The sequence below is a fragment of the Coregonus lavaretus genome (assembly GCF_964263955.1).
Source record: "Coregonus lavaretus genome assembly, chromosome: 34".
In the NCBI taxonomy this organism is placed as follows: domain Eukaryota; kingdom Metazoa; phylum Chordata; class Actinopteri; order Salmoniformes; family Salmonidae; genus Coregonus; species Coregonus lavaretus.
Window position 1 is genome coordinate 9,237,394 of NC_140021.1, and position 24,621 is coordinate 9,262,014.

The window sequence follows — 24,621 nt, forward strand, 5'->3', positions numbered from 1 at the left end:
AAGGCACTGATGGACTTGGGCTGAACTAGCTTACTAGATTTACCTTAAAAGTTGACCAGAGTTTCAGGAAGTTAAAATATTTAAAAAAAGACTACTCTCACCGGTCCATAACGGGAGGAAAGTGCTTGGAAACTTTGCTCAAGCAGATAATGAATTTGTCATCCAGGTCTTTTTTCTTCAGATCTGTTAATTTATTTACAGTGAGACTGAGCAGCGATGCATCCGGTTGCTGAAAGAAAGAACGAACACGTTGAATCATGTTCAAATAAAAAGTAAATGAAGTCCATCATTTGGGTTTAGGATTATCAAGATGACAAGTTTACATACACTGTCCTTTTCAGTCATGTTCTTCAAGATAAGACCGATGATCTCAGCGGCTGCAGAGTAGACCTCCTTATATCTGGTGAAGGCCAGGTTGTTGGTCAGGGACTGGATATACCTGCAACACATTTCACATAGTCAGGCCTTATTCACTGAAACACTCAGAACCCTCATTCAATGCAACACTCACAATGGAGGAATGGGTTCTCAAATCATGTTTACCAGGTAAAATGGGTCAAATAAGGTCAACAATAATACGATAAATAATACCATAATACTACTACTAATAATACTAATAGTCATCATCATCATAATAACGACAATCACCTTCATCATCCGCATCATAATAACGACAATTATCGTCATCACCACCATCATAATAACAACCTTCTTCATCATAACCACAATTATCACCATAATAATAATAATGACAATCATCGTCATCATAATAATCACAACCATCATCATCATCATAACCACAATCCTGCTCATCATCATCTATCTAATCAGCTGATGTATTATATTACTTTCGCGACAGACACACAGGTTGCCCATTTACCTGTCGTACTCGATATCACACTTCCTGGCGTCGTAGGCAGGGAGGTTGTTGGCCAGAACGATGCCCAGCAGCTGGAGTCCTACGGAGTTATCTTTACTGTTTAGGTCTGTGCCGCAGAAACGCTCGTAGATCAGGCTGCGCAACAAAGAAGAAAGAGGACGCATGTTGATATTAAAGAGATAGTTCACATTTTTGGGGAAGTTTTCAAAAGCTTGGGGAAATCAGTGGTACGGGAAATGAAATGCTTGTATTAGGGTTATTCTCACTTGTAGGGCACGTCCAGACAGTCCTTCCAGCACTCCACCACAGTGCGAATGATCTCCAGGTTGTGTCTGAAGACAGGCCTCTTGGGGTGGAAGCTGTTCCTCATCAGGAACTCCAGCAGACGATTGGCCAGGACTTTGTCTCTGGTGTTGCCCTGGGATAAAAAAAAGAAAAAAAAAGACTATTGCAATATTTCCCCTATAGGCCCTATATGGGAGGGGGTGGGGGGGGGGGACAACTACCCTGCCTAAATCATCAGTTGGTCCCCCCTTTGCTGCTATAAAAGCCTCCACTCTTCTGGGAAGGCTTTCCACTAGATGTTGGAACATTGCTGCAGAGACTTGCTTCCATTCAGCCACAAGAGCATTAGTGAGGTCGGATACTGAGGTTGGGCGATTAGGACTGGCTCGCAATCAGCATTCCAATTCATCCCAAAGGTGTTCGTTGGGCTTGAGGTCAGGGCTCTGTGCAGGGCAGTTTAGTTCTTCCACATCGATCTCGACAAACCATTTCTGTACGGACCTCGCTTTGTGCATGGGGGCATTGTCATGCTGAAACAGGAAAGGGCTTTCCCCAAACTGTTGCCACAAAGTTGGAAGCATAGAATCGTCTAGAATGTCATTGTATGCTGTAGTGTTAAGATTTCCCTTCACTGGAACTAAGGGGCCTAGCCTGAACAATGAAAAACAGCCGCAGACCATTATTCCTCCTCCACCAAACTTTACAGTTGGCAATACGCATTCAGGCAGGTAGCGTTCTCCTGCCATCCGCCAAACCCAGATTCGTCCATCGGACTGCCAGATGGTGGCGCGTGATTCACCACTCCAGAGAACGCATTTACACTGCTCCAGAGTCCAATGGCGGCGAGCTTTACACCACTCCAGCCGATGCTTGGCATTGTGCATGGTGATCTTAGGCTTGTGTGCGGCTGCTCGGCCATGGAAACCCATTTCATGAAGCTCTAGACAAACAGTTATTGTGCTGACGTTGCTTCCAGAGGCAGTTTGGTACTCGGTAGTGAGTGATGCAACCGAGGACAGACGATTTATACACCGAACGCGCATCAGCACTCGGCGGTCCCATTCTGTGAGCTTGTGTGGCCTACTACTTCGCAGCTGAGCCGTTATTGCTCCTAGACGTTCCACTTCACAATAACAGCACATACCGGGGCAGCTCTAGCAGGGCAGAAATTTGACGAACTGACTTGTTGGAAAGGTGGCATCCTATGACGGTGCAACGTTGAAAGTCACTGAGCTCTTCAGTAATGTTTTTCTATGAAGATTGCATGGCTGTGTGCTCGATTTTATACACCCGTCAGCAACGTGTGTTGCTGAAATAACCAAATCCACTCATTTGAAGTATGTCCACATACTTTTGTATATATAGTGTACCTCAATGAGAAAAGGGGTGAGAGGAAGAAATGGTTAAGAACCTTGGGGGTGGCCAGGCCTATCCAGGAGAGCACTGTGACCACCACGTCTACCACCATGAAGTGGATCCCTTCACCCCCGTTGTTCCCAGAGACCACCAGCTGTAGGAGCGGCCCCAGCCACAACCTGGCGTACGGACGGAAAACCTGCAGAACAACAGCGTCAAGACCATCAGAAATATCAACAACAGTATGGTGGAACCATACCTGCCAATCTTTGAAATACAAATGGGAAAAACAGGAACGATGAAGGGTATACTCAGGGAAAAATATACTGTTGTCAGATATTGTTAGAGAATGGATAGATGGATGGGTGGCCTCACCTCCTCTGTGTTGATTATCAGCTTTGTGATGAAAAGTCGGATATTTAGCGGTGTGGCTGGATTGGCCAACTTTCCTTGCAGGAACTTCATCCAGGGTGGGAGTTCACTGGGTATGCTTCCCTAGACCACACAGAAGACAAGACAACATGTTGGAATGGGTCCCAATCCCAAAACTATACTATCAACCTTTCTCCAACCGCAGTAGACAGACTTGTGCAGAATTCCAAATCCACCCCTAGCCCCTACTCCCTGTAGATCTGATGAAGACTGGATAGGTGGAATCAATATTGCAAAATTTCCACTCAGCCAACCAGAAGGCAAGATTAAGCCATAATAATGCTTATATCTATCAAATCCTCTCAGATCTACAAGAGTCCCTGGGGTTTAGGGGCTAAGTGGTCTGTGTGGAATGGAGCAGACCTGTTCAACTCTGGGAGTGATGTTGTTCCTCTGCATGTGGCCCACCAGAGACGTCATGGCCGCCATGCACTCGTGTTGGTTCAGTTCATCCATCTCCAGGTCTGCAGTCTCCTCCGGAGCCGAAATGGTCTCCGCTCGCTCCTGAGGTAATTCCAGAAACAGTCAAGCATATCCCAATAAAAATATACAAGTGCAAATGAGAGTTTGTAGGCTGTCTGTGTATATTTATATCCAAAGAGACACACAGCTGTTCATTCTGCTAAAGGTGCTTCCACCTTGACTCAGTATACCCTTAGGATATCTTCAATATTGTATATGTTCTTATGCAATGTGTATTATTTTTCTAAGACAGGTTAAGGTAAGGGGCCTGTTTGGGGATGGGACAAGAGTCCCTCCCACAAATACGCTCTAACCCATGTAAAAGCAACACTGGTGCATGGAGAGAGACAGCGGTCGGACTGACCCTCTTCCTGACGGTGCGATTTTGCCCTGCAGGATTCTGGGAATTGTAGGAGAAGCTCTGGACTCCGGTTGAGAAGTCAAACTGACTCATCTCCTCACTCAGACTGCTGTCAGCCATGTAGGACTGGGAGGAGAGGTAGATTGGCTCCTCTGACGGGAAGAGACAACACAGATAGAAGGTTAAATAGAGACAATTATTACTTCCAACAACGTAACGTGAAGTATACTGAGGAATCCCAACTGGATATCAGGTGGAGATGCAGATTCATCCTACCTCCGTTCTCCTCGCTCACTTCTTTCCGAATCATGAGGTATTTCTTCTTCCTCTCCATAGGAACCTATAGGGAGAATGAGAAGGCTATGCTCAGATTACTGACATTACTCCGATTGCTCACTGATATCATCTCATCAGTGGAAAAAGAAAATAAAACAATATACCTCGATTTCAATAGGGAATCTGTACGTCCTTTGGGTATCAATGAGATTCTCAAATATGAATTGATTCTGGGGGAAAGAACAGAAGAAAAAACATTATTGATTTGTATTGTAGAATTGATCATGTGAGATGAGCCTGCTACTTTTATACATAATATAAACTGGCTGAAAGCCGTGGTATACGGTCTGATATACCAGTTTATAATAGCAATAAGGCACCTCAGGGGTTTGTGGTATATGGCCAATACACCACGGCTAAGGGCTGTATCCAGGCACTCTGCGTTGCGTCGTACTTAAGAACAGCCCTTATCCGTGGTATATTGGCCATATACCACACCCCCCCCCCCCCCTCGGGCCTTATTGCTGGATAAAATCTGCAACACAGTTTGGTTGAATGAACCCTTTAGTATGGCATGACAATGACCATATGAGTTGGCTATACAGCTGATAGAATAATTATTAATGACTAATTATTACACCCTGAAACTGTGTGAAATGTGCTAGAATGTGTGAGTGTAGGACCAGTAAAGACTATGACATTGAGCTACTATTTAGCAATGTGAGTAAGAGTTAGACCAGACAACAAAGGACAAGGAGAACTGTCTACAGACAACTGAGAAACCAAGATAAAGAGGCCTCCCAATTTAGGGAGGAGAGAAACTGTTAGGCTTTTTAAGGAGTATGAAACATGGTGCAGAATATTGTGAGAACGGCTATAACTGAGGAATGCAGGGAGTAGGCTATGATAAGAAAGTGTGTGTGAGAACTGATGGTCAGGAGAGCAATTATAAAGTGGAAAACTACAGCCTGCCTAAAGAGGGGAGGGATTTTTGTATGACGTGTGAGTATAAAAGATGGACTCTGAAATTGTGATGGCAGAATTCTCAATGAATAAACATCTCTGACTATGCAGACCGGGACTCTGTCCGTTTCTTGATTTTGGGAGACGCACAGAGACACTGAAATAGTTTGTTAAATAATTCACATAACAGCTTGGTCCTTCTGAGCCGGAATCCAATACCTGCCTCTGTCATTCCAGATAACTCTGAAAACCGTCGACAGGCGAATGATACATTGGTAAATAGAAAGTCCTGCCCTTTGACATTAAGGGTTAAGACAGGCCAGAGGACACCTGATTAATGACAGAGACGGTGACTGAATCCAAACCTACATTGAATCTCGGCTGCAAGGATAAGGTCAGTAATCTTTATTCATTACTTGGTGAAATTGATTTGAGAACTTGCTAAAATATTGACTGAGGGTAACGTCATAATTTAAAGTAGCAAATTGATCAATGCGTAGCCATTTTAAGGTAGCCAATTTAAGGTTGTAGCCGGTAGCCGATTTAAGGTTGTAGCCAATTTAAGGTTGGTGGGTCCGTAACGACTCACGGTAATAGGCCATTACCAAAAGAAACTACCCTGCATTCAGAGAACCTGTAGTAGATTATAGAACAGTAATGTTCAACAAATAATCCGGGATAAAGAAATACAGGGAGGGGTGTGAAGTGAAAAGAGGGTTAATATAATTGAGTACATTTGGTCGGTTAAGATCACTAGGAGAGGGAGAACCCATTTCTGTTGTATGAGACTGATGGAATTGTCAACATTACATTTGAGGGGATAAATTCCTCCGTAACGGTATGAGATAATTCTGGGGAACTAGTCAAGACTACATATACAGGAAGGGGTGATTCCAATTGTTGTGTGAAACTGTTTTGAATAACTTGTTATATAGAAAGAGGTGGCTAAGGGATGTTTAACAGTACCAGCCATGGGAGGCAAATCCTCACAAGAGGTCCCAGAATTTACTGGAGACGAGAAATACATGGAAATTGGAGACAAACGAAATGTGGACCTAATTGAAAAAAAATGGAGAAAAAAAAAAGAAAAAAAAATGGCTTTACTGGGCGACTTGATGTAATTAAACTGGAATCCATGATTAAACAAATGCATGTAAATTGTGGTAATGATCTAAAGAAACAGAAAAGAGACGAACAGGAGGATTCAGAGCTAAGCTCAGGAGGGAGTCAGTATGAGTCAGGAGATGAGAGAGTAGGAGGGGGCCAGTACCCACTGATAGCCTTACCTAATCTATTGGCAGGGGATGAAGGGGCCCCAGCAACCTTAGATGTTAGAGGGCAGTGAGTTTCAGGGGATGCCCAGAGGGCACTTTTGCCATGGGCCGATCACAGAGAGTATGTTGGGAAAATAACTGAATTGTGTAATAGTTTCAGAGAACATTACCATCGTCATGCAGACTTCTCTAAAGTACATGAGTGTAAACAAGAGGATAGTGAGACTGTCAGCCAGTACTTAGAGAGGCTTAAAGATGTGTTTAACGCAAACAGTGGCATACCCGAGCCAGACCAGAGACAGGGGAATTATACGCCCTACCATCAGAAATTAAAAATATAACGTTCCTCAGTGGAATGAGACCAGAGATAAGCAGGACCATTAAAAATACTTTGATAGGGTGGAGAAAAGCACAGCAAGACTGATTGAGGTTAAAAAAGTATGCAGTTTACCAAGAGCAGATTGGGGGAGAGAAAGAGGAGTAAGAGAGACCTTAAGGGAGTGCCAACTCTCGGGGAGATAGTGAGGCCAGAAACAAAGGGGCAGTGTCCTAGAAATCACAGTCAGTTTTTTTTTTTTTTCAGTTCTGCTGGGAGTATATTTGATGATGGGGATTTGTGTTGAATGAGAGGCTAGAGACTTCATAAAATCATAATTGGAATAATAATTCTATATTAACTTGCTCACCCAAACGTAGACATACGTCATGGGTGAGACATAATTAATATAATATCGTACAAAGCCAGTATAGGGTTTCCTTTAAGGAATGTCAATCACTACATTGGATATGAATACTATGGAGATAAATTCAATATATGCTGGTCGACTACGGCATGTGTTTGGTGTTATTTGTAGCCTACTTAGAAATGACAGTTACCTATTTCTGCTGTATTCTAAACAATGACAGATTGGGGGTTTCATAAGAGGTGGCTAGAATTTTAGTTGATAACAGAGGTAATTAGATTTGAGAAATGTTGAAAAGTAATGTTAGATGGAAAGTCAGCAATAGAGGATAGAGATTGTACAGGGTTTCCTGTGTGAAAAAAAAGTAATAGAAATTGGGTGATGAGAAATGTTGAATTGCATTGTTTAAGCAAGAATGGCATTAAATTCAAGCTTTCTAGTTATGTGTATGCAAATATGTTATTCGTTTTTGGTGGTGTGTGGATTGAATTTACTAATGCCAGGATTTAGTAAACGAAGCAGAGAGATGTAGTGAGAGCAGTGGAAGGGATACCCCACCCTAAGACGGGGGTACACCAGTTCAGAAGAGATACGGAAGGGCTGACCGCCAGCTTTAAGCTGAATACAGGGGAACTAGAGAGGGCAGTCAGACAGATAGTGTTAAAGGACTGGGCGGCAGTGAGAGGAAACTGGGTTCCCGGAGATGGGAATGCGCCGGTTCTAGAGTGGGCAGAAGGAGGGGCTTATGGAGATAAATTGGCACAACTCTGTGATAATCTGAGAGAATATTATCACAGACATGCCGAATTCTCCAAAGTCCATGAGTGTAAACAGGGAGACTATTAGTCAATACCCAGGAGAGAAGAGAGGTTATGGTAGCAAAGACAGACAAGAAGGAAACGGTAATAGTGGAGACAGGAGTGAGTGGAAGTGTTACAATTGTGACAAAACGGGACATTTTGCTAGAGAATGTGAGGAACCGTGTAGTTACTGTGCAAGGAAAGGGCACCAGTTAAGAAACTGTAGGCAGAAGGGGAAGAGAGAAATCAGGAGTCCTCATGACCTAGCTATTTTGGTTTGTTGTTTTTTAATTGGGGTTTTCAAATAAAAAACAACACACGTAGTATGATGTTTTTAAAGCCTTGTTATTTTGATTTTAGGGGGTTTTCAACAGGTCAAAGGTGATAAGTCTTAAAGGAGCACACACAGTGAATTTTATGGAGTTTTTCTGTTTTGACTGAGTTTAGGGTATACATGATTTATTATGAGAATAAATGTCATGAGCACTTAATGAACACTTAGGATAAGGAACATTTATGAAATATTTAGAATGATGGTAATGTTTAGTATACTATGGGATGGAACAGTTCGTTGAATGATTTCAATTGCCTCTGAACTCTGTTTTGACTTTCTGGTGTTAATTGATCATCCACACTGGTAAATTCTAAAGGCATGAAAGGAGGACTTTAAGATAGTTTATTTTACCAAGTTGAGGGTAATTTATAGTACTGTGAAAAGTGTGAAGAAATTTAGAATTTGGTAATAATATATATGATTCGAACCATAAAATAACAGAAGAGAGAGAGAGCCCTCCCTGAATGAGGGATACCTGTTGCTAGTAAATTGTACTAATCTTGGATTACTTTTACGGGATAGAAGTAAGTTGAGGTATTATCAAATGTTGTCAGCAGGGTTAAAACACTTCTCTGGTCCCAGTCAGCTGTCAAAAGAGGAAGTTTCGATAGATAGAGATCTACTTATAGAGAGCTACAGTTGGGCCCCAATTAAGGAAGTTCACAGATGGGTGAAGCAAGGCACAGTAAATAAGGAAGGAATATGGGTCAAAGATTGCTTACCAATTCTCCCGAAATTACTGTTTAGATATGCTGCAATATTGACACACGGGCAGAGCCATGGGTCAACGGGAGGGATGGATGGTAGAGCAGATTAGACAACACTTTGTTGGATATGGGATGACTAATTATAAAAAAATAAAGATGTGTTATCTGTGCTCAAAATAATCACCAGGGCAGACAAAGGGCACCTCAGGGTGAGTATCCTCCGGCTAAGTACCCCTTCCAGCAATTGGAAATTGATTTTATAGAGTTATCACAGAGTGAAGGGAAGACATTTAGAGTAACCCCAGATAAAGATGGGTTATCCCCTTTGAGAAAGTGTTTGGAAGACCTTACAGAATGCCACAGTTGGCAGGACCAGAACAGGTAGACATAGAACTAGAGAATATACTAGCAGAACACATGAGAAAATTGAAGAATTAAAGGAGAAGGTGATTCATAGCATATAACCTGGAGACTGGGTGTGGATCCAATCGTTGAGGAAAAAGGATTGAAAGCAGTCACGCTGGGAGGGACCATACCATGTCCTATTGGTAACTGCCTTTGCTATAAGAATAGCTGAGAGAGCCACTTGGGTCCACGTTACCCACTGCAAAAAGGTAGGCCCACATACCAACACGGTTGAACACACACAGAGTTAAAGAGAAGAGCTGACCCACTAGGGTTCGGGGGTAAACTCTGTTAACGAAGAAACCCTACCCCGACCTTTCATCACTGTGGGGTGTTTATAGAGGTGTGGGTATGGGGAAGTACCAGGCAGGTGGGTCAGGGACAGGACTGGGATGGTGGTTTTTGGGATTTTGGGGGACTCTGAGCTGCATCATCATGTTAACCATATTATGGATTAATCCAGGTCAACCTAAACAGGGAAATGATGCACTGATTCGATCTCGTAGAAATACTGAAACCAAGAAAGACTATTGGGGGAATGATTATTTTAATAGTTAAAGTCAGTTTAGGACAAGATGGGGGATTCAAGATACCATTCGACTTCTCCCATGAAGAGATAGGAGGTTTTGGGGGCTTTGGTAAGAAGGGGGCGTGTACAAGAAAGTTAGGTCCTAGAAGGTATGGTAAATACATTTGCACTGGGGAACGCTCATGTCCTTGTGCAAGGGTGTTTGAACATACCTGGGGAACATGCTATGAGAATGGAATGGAAGCAGTACACCGATGGGGAATTAAAAAAAACCATGATAAATGTCAAACGGAACTAGTGATAACGGTAAAGTCAATTATGCAAGATGATAAGCAAGGAACTATTGGGTCTGTGTAGATGATGTTGGGGCAAATACATGTGTGAGGCTCATTTTTCAGGAGAGAAATTAATCTTCCACCTCCGAGACAGAACAGCAGGTAGATCTAATGTTATCACCAGAGGTACCAAAAACTAGTCTAATACCCCTTGGAAGGCCCTCAGAAGGAATCCTAAATAGCACTAAACCACCAAGGGTAGAATATTTCCTCTTGCAGGAAATGAACCAAGGAGAAGTAGAAGGAATTTCAAATGAGAACTTCTGGGTAAGGTGGATGAACTACACAGCTAGGGTGTTGGGTCAAACTAATTGTTATGCCTGTTCAACAGGTAGGCCAACCCTTCTAACTGCACCTATGCCTCAGACCATGTTCTCGTGTGATAGATTTGGGATCAAACCAAACCTCACCTAATTGTTCTGATATTAAAATAACTACTGTTAAAAAGGATAATACTAAGGCACCCCAATTCACCATGAACCCCAGAGATTATCAATGTTACAGACACCAAAGTAATGCGAATCACAGATCAAATTGGAGAAGGGTTTACAACAACGTTTTTCTGGTGGGTTACAATTGATAAAAATGTTGACTGGATTAATTACATCTACAAAGGTTCGTTAATTAGACAAGGGATGCAGTGAAGAGAATCTCAGGCCAACTATCCGCCACCTCACTCATGACCTGCAGAATAGTTTGGTTCTCGAAATGCTTTTAGCAGAGAAAGGCGGATTTGCAAGATGGTGGGAGGTCATTGTTGTATGTTTATCCCCAACAATACAGCCTCAGATGGTACAGTAACTGGAGCACTGGCAGGTCTCACTGCATTAAGAAAAGAATGGGCTGAGAACTGGGGGGTGAATACATCAATGACTGGTTGGTTTGATAACATGTTTGGTAAATGGAAAACTATTGTTGTAACTATTTTAGGCGCGGCAATCGCATCTATGGGTATGCTTATTCCCTGTGTCCGAGGGTTGGTGAGCAAGGCGTTGGAGCAGGCAGTATCACAGCAGATGGTGAGATACGGCCCAATCCCGGACTCCGACCTAAGGAATGAAGAATATGACCCACCAGGCTTGGTGGAGGATGACGACGATTCAGATAGTTGAGACTGGATGTTTTCCTAGAACTATAAATCTCTAGTTTAAAAGTTATTGTAATGATCTTTTGTGTATTAAAGTCTTGTTTTAAGTATGATGTACTAGTTAACCGATGTTGCAGGATGTGATGAAGCAAATGTTCTTCACTATAGGCTTAGACTGTTGTTTCCAGATAGTGGGTAAACAGGTTAGGTACCATTGCTAAAGAGTAACGTTACGCTTTTAATCATGGGGTAACCCTGATGAACCTGTATTGAATGAGACAATTTTTTATGTTTTTATATACAAATCAACTTATATGCTTCAATGTGTGTGATTCATTTCTATAACAACATATATTTTGTGAGTGTGTGTAATATTTAGTCAAAGGGTGGATTGATAGAATAATTATTAATGACTAATTATTACACCCTGAAACTGTGTGAAATGTGCTAGAATGTGTGAGTGTAGGACCAGTCAAGACTATGACATTGAGCTACTATTTAGCAATGTGAGTAAGAGTTAGACCAGACAACAAAGGACAAGGAGAACTGTCTACAGACAACTGAGAAACCAAGATAAAGAGGCCTCCCAATTTAGGGAGGAGAGAAACTGTTAGGCTTTTTAAGGAGTATGAAACATGGTGCAGAATATTGTGAGAACGGCGATAACTGAGGAATGCAGGGAGTAGGCTATGATAAGAAAGTGTGTGTGTGAACTGATGGTCAGGAGAGCAATTATAAAGTGGAAAACTACAGCCTGCCTAAAGGGGATTTTTGTATGACGTGTGAGTATAAAAAATGGACTCTGAAATTGTGATGGCAGAATTCTCAATGAATAAACATCTCTGACTATGCAGACCGGGACTCTGTCCATTTCTTGATTTTGGGAGACGCACAGAGACACTGAAATAGTTTGTTAAATAATTCACATAACAACAGCACAAACAGGTCTGGGACCAGGCTCCTCTGTATCACCTTCTCAGGTTTCTCTGTGAAGAGGAAGCCTTGGTAGAACTTGGTCTCGTTGAAGCTACAGCTGATGACTGCGATGGCACAGTTATACCCAGCACAATGGTACTGCCTCCTGATCTCCAGGAGCTGAGTCTCTCCTGTCATGTTCTCCGTGAAGGCTTCGAAGCATGACCTAAAAGGGAAATTACAACTGGATTTAGCCACTCAAACAGATTAAACTAGACAACTGGAGAAATTCATTGAGTACCATTTTTTAAACCCCTTGACAGTTAGCATATATATATTTAATGGATGGCTATATAGGAAAATTGTATGGATGGCACCTTTAAAGAGATGCAACTTGTCAGTGGACTTACTTGATGAGAGTCTTTGACAGCTCGTTGCCCTCTGTTTTAACTGTGGTTCCACAGTAGGCCTGGTTGATCTGGGAGTCTTTGGAGTAAACCTCCTCTTTAGGCAGACGAGAGTAGAGCAACTCCATCAGCTTGTAGCAGCCGTTCTTCTTAATCAACTGGGCCTCATAAGCCGCTTCGTTGGACTGAAAAAAGTCAGGAAATATATTTTTAAAACTGGTTAAAGTGTTTTTAAACGCTACAAGAACATGAGAAAAGCTCAGTTAGAATTAAGTTTATCTGCAAAAATAAAATACATTTTCTAATTAGGCTAAGTCAAATAACATTTCAAGCCTTACACGTGACAGCAGATCTACACCAAAACACAAAGTTCTCTATGTTATTTTAAAAGGTTTTCTGACTTTTTCAGTAAAGCACACATGCCCCGCAATATAACAGATTAAAGCTGTGAGCCTTGTAGATTCCACAAAACCCTCTCTACACTTGTCACTAAGGAAAAAATAATAATAATATTCAATTCCACCACGGTAAAACATTGCAGAATATTAAATACAGATAACAAGAAAGCAACCAACAGACCTTGGTGAAGCGAGCGAGCAGCGCCGCCATGATGTCAGAGACATTAGCGCTGAAGAATTCAGCCAGGGCTTTTGGGCTGCAGTAAGAAGCTAATGGTAACAGCACTCTCTCCAGCATGGCTTGGAGCATGGAGGGGACGGGCACGTCGCCCTGCTGGATGGTCTTGTACACGACGCAGAGCAGCTGCTCACCGCTGGACCTGCTCACACACATAACAGTTTTCAATCCACCTTATATTTGGAGGAATCAACACTGATCTAAACACGGTGGGGGAAATAAGTGCCTCACTCACCGTCTAGCAATCCTTTGGAAACACGTTTGGAACAAATCCTCCATAATGTGCTTTGTATCACGGCACAGAACTCCGGCCATCAATTTCAGCAGAAGAGGACTTTGAGAGAGTTCTAGGGCATCCAAAAACTGAAAAGGAGTGATACGGCCCACTTGCAATGACATGACATTCATGATAATGTACAAGAATAATTCAAGATATCATTAAATATATGTGGCGGGAATAAAAACCCAGAACCCGGGTGTTGCAAGCACTATGCTCAGACCAACTGAGCCATCAGAACACTACTGGTTGAGTGTCCACTTTCACACCCCCTTCCGGATTTAAAGTGGACTGGTGTAAGAACAATGTTGCAGGGACTTACCATTAAAGTTGACGGAAGACCAGAGTTCAAATACATGTGTATTTGTTATTTAAATGATTATTTTCTGTGTATTTGAGTATGTTCAAATAATGTGTCCGAATCAACTACTTCTATTGGATGTATTTGAAAGTATTTTAAAATAATTCCTATAACACTTATTTTAAATACTATTTTCAAATACCTAGGTTAAATGCATGGGAGTGTATTTGAGTATTTCAAATAATTTCCAAATGTATTTCCAAATACATTCCAATATTCAACTACTTGTATTTTCAACCAAAAAAATATGAAATACTTACTTCCAAATGTCTTTGAATGTAATTGAAATACCCAAAATAGTATTTTTGAACCCAGATCTTGTTGTCCTTACCTTTCGAAGACAGTCCATGTAGTTGTTGCGGTGCAGGGAGCCGCGAGGGAACTCGTCTGACTGCATGGGGAGGTGGGATGCCACCAGGGCCTCCAGGGCCATCTGCAGCTGGGCCAGGGGCTCCTCCGGCAGGGTGGTGAAGAACGGCAGCATGATCAGGGCCTGGCTCTGAAGAGTGGTGGGGTTAAAAGGATAGTTCACTCAAAATACCGATTAACATTTTTCCTCTTCCCTTGACTAAAGGTAAGACAGTTTTCCATGACTATGAGCCAATCCCATGGCACTTGTCGACAAGATTAAGGATTTAGTATTGTGGTGTGGCTTATGTTCCCAACCTGGACGTCCATGATACCACAGACAGTTAATTATCCACAGCTACCAAATGACCATTCTCCCCTCCCCAGCAACTCGGTTTTCAGTCAACATACCTTGTAAAATAGGGCTTAAAAAAACCAACATTTTAGGTACCAATAAACAAAATCAGGAAGATGAAACTGATTAAAAACGACCTTAATGCTTTACCTTGAGATTCAACGGCAGGGCCATGTCAACGATGAGAGTAGTGAACGTAGAGAACACCAGTTGGAAAGCTTGGTGGCTGGCATTGGAGCACACAGACGAATCAATCTGCACAGAGTTAGAATGCACAGTTAGATAAACTCATATGGGCTAAACACAAGCTAAAACCTGGGTCCAAGCTAAAACCTGGGTCCAATATTACAATGAAAACATGTTTAAAAGATGAAAAGAAGCCTATATCTGGCTATGCTGCACCTGTAGAACCTTGGAGAGCAATGTGAGGGTGGCGGTTTTACTTTCTGACGTGGAGGCGTTGGTGCCCCACCATGGCCTGAGCTGCTCCCACCTCTGCAGTATCCGCTCCACTAGCCGGCTGCCCTGGCTCTTCCTCACCGAGCGCTCCCTGAAACTGTGGTCCAGCATGCCGTTCAGCAGCACGCTCACCTGTTGCAAGGACACCAAAGACATGTAAATGGTTTACATTTTAGTCATTTAGCAGACGCTCTTATCCAGAGTGACTTACAGGAGCAATTAGGGTGAAATGCCTTGCTCAAGGGCACATCGGCAGATTATTTCATCTAGTCTACCTGCTGCCCCACAACACTTCTTGCTTAGAGAGAGAGAGATACTTTGTCAATTTTCTTTGATTCTAAATAATCTGTTAGATGAGACCACTACTGCTCACCATGCTAGGGTTTTGGGTGGCAGCTGTCATGAGCAGCGGTACGGTGGTGTCCAGGTTGCTGAGCAGCTCTGCATTGAGCGTCATCTGGAAGAGGCTGTAGAAGTACTCTCCGTGAGAGAAGCTGAGGAAGTTCTGCTTGCGGCTGCCCGCCAGAGGCACGGACAGCATGATGGTGTTCAAAAGCAGCTCTACCAACTGCTCACTCTGCCAGAAAGACGACAGAACACAAACAGGTTAGTGCAGCAGAGATGGAGTTTGATGAAGTACTTGATGAGTCAAGCCGCAATCTGTGACCACTCATAGCTGGAGCTATGAATACAATCAAACATATTTGGAAGCTATACATTGTTTGTTTACAAAAATATTAAAAAGAAACAGAAGCCTGCCATGTAAGTAGCAAATTGCCAGAGTGCCTGGATGTTGCACTGTTGGCCCTTTCACCCCGCTTGTAAAATAATCTAGGGGAAAGACTGGAGTAGGCTAGGTGGTTCCAACCTGTCCACCAAGGGAGAAGGCCAGCTGCACCAGTCCGTCGGCTAACCTCCTGCTGCTCACGTCCATGGAAGGGAGGGCCTTCCTCTCCTCTCCGGGGGCGATGCCTTTGTATACCGCCAGGAGGAGTTCGGATTCCAGGGACTGTGCATAACTGGGATCCTTTAACACACAGCAGAGAGAACAGTCACATATTGAAGAGATTTCAACAAGAGGGAAGGTGTGTAACATTTACTTTTTGTGCACTATAAGACACAACAATTGAACTCTGGCCTTAGTAAAGCTGGGCCCAAATGTTTCAGCAGCATCAGGTATATCAGTAAGATGGGGGTAAGGAGAGAAATAAATAAATAAAGAATGAAAGAAAGATAGAGAGAGAGAGAGAGAGAGAGAAAGAGAGTACCTGGCTGTGCAGAAGGGAGCTGAGGAAGCCTGCTTTGTGAATCTGTTTGCAGGCAGAGAGAAGCATCTCCATTTTGGCATGGCTGGTACGAGTGTCTGGATGGTAAAGGTCCACTCGACACAAGTCCTCCACACTGAAGACAACATAAACCCATTATTAATCATCATTCCTACACTATGATTTGCTCTGTGCTCTCACGTTGGAACTCCTATAAAGCCCACAGTTGTCTACCGAACATGTTTTAAGGGGTATTTAGAAATGACGATGGGCTAGGGGTTGGTTTGGGACTGGGCCTGAACTGATCTTAACCTAAACAGAGGACTAATCAACACCATACAGACCTTTGCTGGGATATCCTCTTCCTGAGGCTGTCCTCCAGGTCCTCTCTGTAGGGTGAGACCAGCAGGGCCTTCAGCAGGGGAACACACACCTCTGGCAGGCGCTTCATCACCTCCAGGTCAGCCATGTTGAAGCCGATAGACGAGGGCTCACACAGCGTCAGTGCCACCAGCTCCAAAAAGGCAGAGTCAAACAGATCCTTCTCCAGTAGCTAGCGACAGGGTTAAAACAGGTATTTATCATTTTATTTCTACAAGTAAATTATCTTGCAAGTTTCCAGAAGACAGCAAACGGACACCCATGGTACCATACGTAATCAACAATACAGCGAGACAGTGGGCATTTAAATGATAAAACATCTAAAATGTTTCTGACATTTCATCCTCCCCCAAAGAATACATGCAGCTTGTGATTGCACGGGGGAATTGTTAGTGATTTAGAAGTTATGTACATACATTTCCCAGGAAGTACTGGGAGTGTTGTCTTGTTGGACACTAGCACAGAAACGAGGAGCCCCTAAATATCTACAAAGCCAAAGTAAGCCTTCACCTTCCAAAAGTCCTGTTGGCATTTGACCAGTACCACCGTGGCAAACTCCATGAGTCGTACGATGATGGTGCACTTGCTATAGTTGTACTGGTCTCTCTCTCTGGGACTGAAGAGGGAGATTCTCTGGCCTGCTCTGAAACAGCCCTCTGCTGCCTCCAGCTCCTTGGTGGCCAGTTCAGCAAGGAAGAACCCCAAGGCATTCAAAAAGCTGGATTTCTCATCAGAGCCTTCGAATAAAGAAAAAACTTGTGTGACCGAAATGCAAGTGTGACCATATTGGATTCAAACCCAGATATCTCCTGTGCGTCACACTACTTTGTTAGCCCTCTGAGCTAAAGGCGAGTCCTCATGTCTCAGGCAAGGTCACTCATCATATGAGCGTGGTTCACTAGTGAGTTTGCTCACCTAGTATCTGCTGGGGCTTGATGATGTGTAGGCCAATGAAGGTGTTGTAGCAGTCGAGGGCGGCCAGCAGCAGGTCCATCCACTGCAGCGCGGCCCTGACGGTGAAGGGGCCGGCCAGGTGCCTGAGGGTGGGCTGGGACAGCAGCCCTCCACCCTCCAGCCTGAAGATGAGGAAGCCCACACCATGCTGCTGCAACAGCTCCTGCAGCCATTGGGACGGAGACCTCTTTTCTACAGATAAAAAAAGTATTATTAAGATCTTCGTGGGCTATACACATCCTTGTCTCAGGGTAGTTAGTTGGTGGTCTGTTGATATCCCTCTAGTGGTGTGGGGGCTGTGCTTTGGCAAAGTGGGTGGGGTTATATCCTGTCTGGTTGGCCCTGTTCGGAGGTATCGTCGAACGGGGTCACAGTGTCCCCCGACCCCCCGTCTCAACCTCCAGTATATATGCTGCAATAGTCTATGTGCCGGGGGGCTAGGGTTAGTCTGTTATATCTGGTGTAATTCTCCTGTCTTATCTGGTGTCCTGTGTGAATTTAAGTATGCTCCCTCTAATTCTCTCTCTCTCCCTCTCCCCTCCCAGAGGACCTGAGCCCTAGGACCATGCATCAAGACTACCTGGCCTGAAGACTCCTGGCTGTCCACTGTCCACCTGGTTGTGCTGCTGCTCCAGTTTAAACTGTTCTGCCTGCGGCTATGGAACCATGACCTGTCCACCGGACGTGTTACCTTGTCCCGGACCTGCTGTTTGATTCTCCCTCTCCCTACCGCACCTGCTGATTCGGCTTCTGAATGCTCGGCTATGAAAAGCCAAGTGACATTTACTCCTGAGGTACTGACCTGTTGCACCCTTTACAACCACTGTGATTATTATTTGACCCTGCTGGTCATCTATGAACATTTGAACATGAAGAACAATCTGGTCTTAATGGCCATGTACTCTTATAATCTCCACCCGGCACAGCCAGAAGAGGACTGGCCACCCCTCAGAGCCTGGTTCCTCTCTAGGTTTCTTCCTAGGTTCCTGCCTAGAAAGGGAGTTTTTCCAAGCCACCGTGCTTCTACATCTGCATTGCTTGCTGTTTGGGGTTTTAGGCTGGGTTTCTGTATAAGCACTTTGTGACATCTGCTGATGTAAAAAGGGCTTTAAAATCAATTTGATTGATTGACTGATTGAATAATATTGCCGTAAATAAACTACTTTTTCAGGTCAATTGTGTTTTCACTTTGTCTCGAAGCCACAGAATTGCACATTTAAATACTTTACCTTTTTAATTTAAATGTGTCTTAATAAATAGAAGTAAAAAAAAAACAAAAAAATGTTTAAACATACTATAGTTAGAATGTGTTATTGTCACATTTGTCTATTACAGAAGAACCACAGATACAAAGGACATGTCACCTGGTAGCAGGGGCACAAGCTCATAGAACAGCTGCATGCACTTGTGACGGCACTCAGTTTGAGGTCGCCCACACTGCTCCAGAAGCCACATGACCACATCGGACAAACACACCTTTTCATCAGGGGGAAAGCCCCTAGTGGAAAACAGAGAAGATTTCATAAACGATACAGTCGAAAACGCAATCATCCCAAGGGAGAGCCAGCTTAGTACATTGGTAACCTTGGAATACGCCTCTTGATGTTCTGCTGATTGAGGTTGGAAGCCTTGTGTTTGATTATCCTCTTCAGGTGGTCAATAGCACTTCCACACTGTTGCGAGGTTCCTAAGGAAGTAGAAGGATTTTATTCATATTTTTTGCGATATGGATTTGCATGATGATGCATATTGTTGGATTTCAGCACTTCAAGACTGTATATTATGACCTCTCTGGACACATGTAAAACCTAATTATTATATTTTGTGGACTTTTGTTCATATTGAACATCATCGTTAACAGAATGACAGCACCAAACTGGGGGACAATCCTTACCCAAGGATCTCTCGTCTGAATGTGCCAGTGCCAGGCTTTCAACGAATACCACCAGCGCTTCAAAGACAAACTGCTCCACCAGGGAATTCTCTTCTCTGCACAGACAAAGAAAACAAAAACAAATTGCAGTCTGTAGTGTAGGCAATCTATCCATATTTCCTTTATTTCCTAGTATGAAAGTCCCGTTTATTGTACTAACACGCTTCACAGAATCAAATAAGAACTTACCTGAATAGTCGGTAGATACTGTTGAAAGCCAGCGCGGCACCCAGCCTCTTGAAACCGTTGGGATGCAGTGCCAGGCTGTAGATGCGCTTGAACAGAGACTTGATGTTGGCTGGGCTCTTCTCTTGTTGCTTGGGGGTGGTTTGTTTGATGGACCACTTGATGAACTCGTGAACGCAGCGGCCACAGAAGTCTCGGAGTGTGCTATCCACAGGGTCTATCACGCCATCCTGAAGCAAAACTGTATCGTCATGCAACCTTTCATAACAACTGCTGTAGAATAAGTACATTTCAGTTTTACACATTCGCTCCTGGTTGAACTGAATTATCTTTCAAGTTGAAATACATTTGTGACCAATTGTGGCAACATGGGACCAAAAGCCTTAAGGAACTTCGCAGTTGCAACTACTTTTGCTACCAGTTTCACACATATTCTATTAAAAATAAAGAGTATTTAAATTCAGTAGGGGGAGAATTACCATAATAGCCTCCAAAACAGCAACTGTGTCCTGACTTTCAAATGTCTTGTTGTTGGTGAACCAGTGGATGAGCTGCATCACCAGTGGTTCGAAGAGCTGCCTTGTTATCTGAAAACGAAAAGTTGAGGTTGAAATACATGATTTCTATAGCATCTATATATAGGCCTTACAAAGTGGTCATGAAGGCTACATCAAGCCTAGCGGTTAAGAGCGTTGGGCCAGTAACCGAAAGGTAGCTGGTTCGAATCCCCAAGCTGACTACATGAAAAAAATCGGTTGATGTGCCCTTGAGCAAGGCACTTAGCCCTAATTGCTCCCGTAAGTCGCTCTGGATAAGAGCGTCTGCTAAATGACTGAAATGTAAAATGTATGAAGGCTACATTAAGCCTTTAGGTGATGTTTTGCTTGAAGTCCTCCCGGCACAGCTACAGCCTGGTTCCTCTCTAGGTTTCTTCTTAGGTTCCTGCCTTTCTAGGGAGTTTTTCCTAGCCACTGTTTGGGGTTTTAGGCTGGGTATCTGTATTGTACTTTGTGACAACTGCTGATGTAACAAGGGCTTTATAAAATAAATGTAATTGATTGAGTTAGACCGTTATGGACTAACCTGGTCCACGTCACAGGCGAGCCGGAGCAGTACAGGGAACAGGCGTTTGTGCAGGTTGTACATAGGAAGGCTGCCCTTCTCCCCTTCTACCATCTGAGAGCCCTTACCCACTATGTACACCACCAAGCTATGGAGCAACTCACAGGCTGCCACCTGAACACAGCACATACATAACACACAATAACAACTTTAATAACAACTCCTGAGAAGTGCACATTGGATAAGTGCTGGATCTATAAATCTCAATGCCATGTATAGAGCTTTATTCTTTTGACTTATTTCAGGGATCTGCACACATTCACAACAATCCCAAACTATTGGGTCTACATTATCAGATATACTTTTTTTTTTTTGTTGTCTAGCTTCCTTGTAAAATATGTTTGTTTACTAAGTTTGAGGGGCCATACTTTGGTTTGCCTGTCACTTGTGGACAGTGCCAGCTCTGTGATGCGAGGTAGAAAGGGGTCGAGGTAGATGACGGGCTTCATGTCAGCGAAAGGCACAGCGAAGCTCAGTCTCTTCTCAGAGTCCCAGGCCACAAACTTCTTCATCATCTCCTCGGCTGAGGTTGCTGGTGAGAGAATAAGATCATATAGAAACTATAGAAACATACCAAGGTGATATATAAAGATATGAGGGTATAGCCTACATACAATTAGCTGACATGCAGACATTCAAACATCACAGGAGGTTGGTGGCTCCTTAATTGGGGAGGATGGGCTCGTGGTAATGGCTGGAGTGGAATAGGTGGAATGGTATCAAATACATCAAACATGTGGTTGATACCATTCCATCTACTCCGTTCCAGCCATTATTATGAGTCGTCCTCCCCTCAGCAGCCTCCTGTGATACACATATTATGTATACATACAGTACACTACATAGTGGTCCTCTGTAGCTCAGCTGGTAGAGCACGGCGCTTGTAACGCCAAGGTAGTGGGTTCGATCCCCGGGACCAACCATACACAAAAAATGTATGCACGCATGACTGTAAGTCGCTTTGGATAAAAGCGTCTGCTAAATGGCATATTATTATTATTATTATTACACACAGGTTTGTTCATCGTGTTTAAATCACAGTGGTAGAGGCAAAATACATCTAGATACTCACCGGTCACCAGATTCCTGTTCAGCTGCCCTCCCAGGTGTCCCAGCAACCGCACCACCCTCTTCCTCACCATGGCAATGGGAGAAGCTTCCTCCTGACAAACAAAACATCATCCTGTAATTAATATTTGACAGACTTATGCTTCTTTTACTTATAGCCAGGAAAATGACTCCTACTACTTATTACCATGGCAACATTCTTGGATCTCTTCAGGAGCTTAGTCATCACTTTGCTGTATCCTTTCCCTTTTCCCGTGGATAGAGACGTCACCTCCCAGCTGCTCTCATCTTTGTCTGCAATCAAGACAAAAAGGGGAACAGAATTATAGCCTACCGTACAAACAAGAAGGTCCGATTCCCTGAGGGAAATACAGCCAAGTAGAACAAAGACATTCTTTGTCATTTCCTTCCTAGTCTGAGATAAAGCGAGGATGGATGGATGGAGAGCGAGGTCAATGCACCGTCAGTGGCGGCTGTTTTTAGGTATCCGTCGAGGTGAGGCAGGATCTCCCTGTAGTATGGCTGCATGGTGTCTCGGGGGATACGTGACGACCACACCTCCAGAGCGTCCAGCGCTGCATTGGCCAGAGGGGCGTGGCTCAGGCCCAGCTTCAGAGCCACCTTGGGTACACCAATCACAGAGAGCGGTTAAGTCATCAATTGGGATTCATTGAAACCAGCACGTATACATGTATATGATTTAGTACCAGGTAGGTAGGTATACGTCGAGTTGAAATCTTTGAGGTAAACCAGTAATAAACCCTCATGAGAGACTCAGCTACCCACCTGAAGTGCGGGGATGTATGCCTTGATGTCCAGAGCAACTATGTCATAATGAAGGGAGAGAACGAAAGTCAAGCAGGAGGCCAGGAGCTCATCTTTGTACTGCTTCATTCTCATAGACACCTAAGGAGACACAGACCACACAGTACATCACTCTGACCAAACAACATTGCCTTTAACGCCGCTCTTCTGTATCTAGAGTGGATTCAAAAAGTAGTCGTGCTATACCTCTTTTCCAAACTTTGAGAAGAGCGCAAAGCAGGCGCCCCTCACATGGTCTGTGTCGCTGCTTTGAGCGCATTTGGGTCCGACACCCTGTTAAAGAACGTATAGTGTACATCAGACATCAAGTTGTAGAACATACAGCAATATCTATACGTGACATATATAACCTTTAGTTCTAAACTTTTATCCAATACTGTGACTGAATAGATAGTACATATGACCCAAGAGGGAATCAAAGCCACGACGCTGGCATTGCTAGTGCATACAGCGCAAATGATATAAAACAGATTTTTAAAGCATAGTAATGGAATGGAATTGATAACCACGATTTACCTGGAAGTACTTGATTCTCTTGGCTACTTCCATGGAGACAGAGAGTAGCTTGTAGAAGCCACTGACAAGCGGGGCTCTTATGGACTGAAGGATCAGCTCGTGGCTCAAAGGGTACACCCACTGCCCAAAATACTCCAGACGCTTCTTCAGGAGCAACTCACTACAAGGACAAACAGATAGAGGCCTCATACTGTAACTAGAGGTACGGACTCAGGTGCCAAACTTTCATTCAAATACTCGGCTTGAAAGCACTGGATGATTTAGGCTGCACTGAGGATTCAAGTGAGGATTCCACCCATTCACTGAATAAAAAACAAGGTCACAGATCTGTGCTGTATAGCCACTTTCTATGGTCGTTGTTATGCCAGACAGCACACACAGATCTGGGACCAGGCTAGTGGATGGGTACTGGTACTGTACCTGCAGAAATCAACCAGGTTGATGAAGGCAGTGAAGTCCTTGGGTTTGTTGGGCAGGAGGTGAGCTGTTGGGTCAGAGGAGGGCAGAACCATACTGCTGCTGACCTGTTCATCCTGACCCTAAGACATCACAAACCACATTGATCAATGAGAGATTCTCATGTGTTTACAATATAAATTATTTTCACACTTGGCACACCTTTATTATCGGCTAAAGCCGGGACACATTGGTGGTCACCGTTTTTATAATTATTCACAAAAAAATCAAAAGACCTTATCAGAAGAAGTCTCACCTCCTCCTCTGCGTTGACTTTCTGAACAGAGAGGTCCAGCTTCTCTACGATCCTCAGGATGGATTTCACCAGTTCGTCATAAAGCAGGCGGCTCAAAGACCTCAGGGTAGCGTTCTGGGTTTCAAACCCCCCGTCGAGAAACCCAGTGTCCTACAGCAGAGGACATTGAGTCATTTATAGCAAGGAACTAATCTCTCATGGACAGCCTACGTCAACATAAATGGTAGCATCTGACCAAATGACGTGCAATTGAAGTTCTGGGTTAACCGAGATTAGTGGAGGACTAACTAGGCTAAGAGAAGAAAACTGAACAAGGACGATTAATAACATATTTCCACTTAGAACCAGACCTGGGTTCAAATAGTATTTGTTATCTTTGATAGAGCCTGCCTGCAGAGCCAAATGGGCACACATTTACACTTTTAGGACTATTATATTGGGCAAGGCCAAGCTTAATCAAGTGCAGTTAAAGTATCTGAAAGACAATAATACTATTTTAACCAGGATCTCACACGAGCATACCTTTAGATGATCACAGTCCAAGAGATCCCTGAATAGATCCAGGTAGTCGCGACAAGAGGGAACCCTCCATTTCCCAGTCTGCATTTGAGAAGCCTCTGCAGACTCCCCACCAGTCCTGGTGCCACTCTGAGCGTTCTCCCCCTCCTAACAGAACAGGTACCACCATTAACAAGTTCCCACTGAGAACAACTCATCTCGCCACCTGACAAC

The 24,621-nt window shown here is 43.6% G+C and overlaps 1 protein-coding gene across 1 annotated transcript in view; it reads right to left on the reverse strand.

Moving 5' to 3' along the window:
• Nucleotides 1–24,621, reverse strand: part of prkdc (protein kinase, DNA-activated, catalytic subunit) — a 46,892-nt gene that overhangs the window by 15,176 nt on the left and 7,095 nt on the right. Inside the window, exons 15-53 of the mRNA XM_084151938.1 lie at nt 24,412–24,555; nt 23,890–24,039; nt 23,598–23,716; nt 23,178–23,337; nt 22,848–22,934; nt 22,623–22,742; nt 22,298–22,457; nt 22,024–22,130; nt 21,841–21,931; nt 21,137–21,300; nt 20,730–20,882; nt 20,126–20,233; nt 19,650–19,876; nt 19,422–19,516; nt 19,112–19,214; nt 18,892–19,025; nt 17,489–17,719; nt 17,084–17,310; nt 16,537–16,745; nt 16,196–16,328; nt 15,796–15,954; nt 15,301–15,504; nt 14,871–15,059; nt 14,619–14,723; nt 14,097–14,264; nt 13,363–13,490; nt 13,071–13,269; nt 12,495–12,676; nt 12,142–12,310; nt 4,217–4,282; nt 4,053–4,116; nt 3,780–3,928; nt 3,317–3,457; nt 2,897–3,016; nt 2,577–2,720; nt 1,147–1,298; nt 881–1,015; nt 328–439; nt 102–229 (exon numbers count right to left, since the gene is read on the reverse strand). Coding sequence (XP_084008064.1) covers nt 102–229; nt 328–439; nt 881–1,015; nt 1,147–1,298; nt 2,577–2,720; nt 2,897–3,016; nt 3,317–3,457; nt 3,780–3,928; nt 4,053–4,116; nt 4,217–4,282; nt 12,142–12,310; nt 12,495–12,676; nt 13,071–13,269; nt 13,363–13,490; nt 14,097–14,264; nt 14,619–14,723; nt 14,871–15,059; nt 15,301–15,504; nt 15,796–15,954; nt 16,196–16,328; nt 16,537–16,745; nt 17,084–17,310; nt 17,489–17,719; nt 18,892–19,025; nt 19,112–19,214; nt 19,422–19,516; nt 19,650–19,876; nt 20,126–20,233; nt 20,730–20,882; nt 21,137–21,300; nt 21,841–21,931; nt 22,024–22,130; nt 22,298–22,457; nt 22,623–22,742; nt 22,848–22,934; nt 23,178–23,337; nt 23,598–23,716; nt 23,890–24,039; nt 24,412–24,555 — 5,636 coding nt within the window. The remainder of the gene's footprint in view (nt 1–101; nt 230–327; nt 440–880; nt 1,016–1,146; nt 1,299–2,576; nt 2,721–2,896; nt 3,017–3,316; nt 3,458–3,779; nt 3,929–4,052; nt 4,117–4,216; nt 4,283–12,141; nt 12,311–12,494; nt 12,677–13,070; nt 13,270–13,362; nt 13,491–14,096; nt 14,265–14,618; nt 14,724–14,870; nt 15,060–15,300; nt 15,505–15,795; nt 15,955–16,195; nt 16,329–16,536; nt 16,746–17,083; nt 17,311–17,488; nt 17,720–18,891; nt 19,026–19,111; nt 19,215–19,421; nt 19,517–19,649; nt 19,877–20,125; nt 20,234–20,729; nt 20,883–21,136; nt 21,301–21,840; nt 21,932–22,023; nt 22,131–22,297; nt 22,458–22,622; nt 22,743–22,847; nt 22,935–23,177; nt 23,338–23,597; nt 23,717–23,889; nt 24,040–24,411; nt 24,556–24,621) is intronic.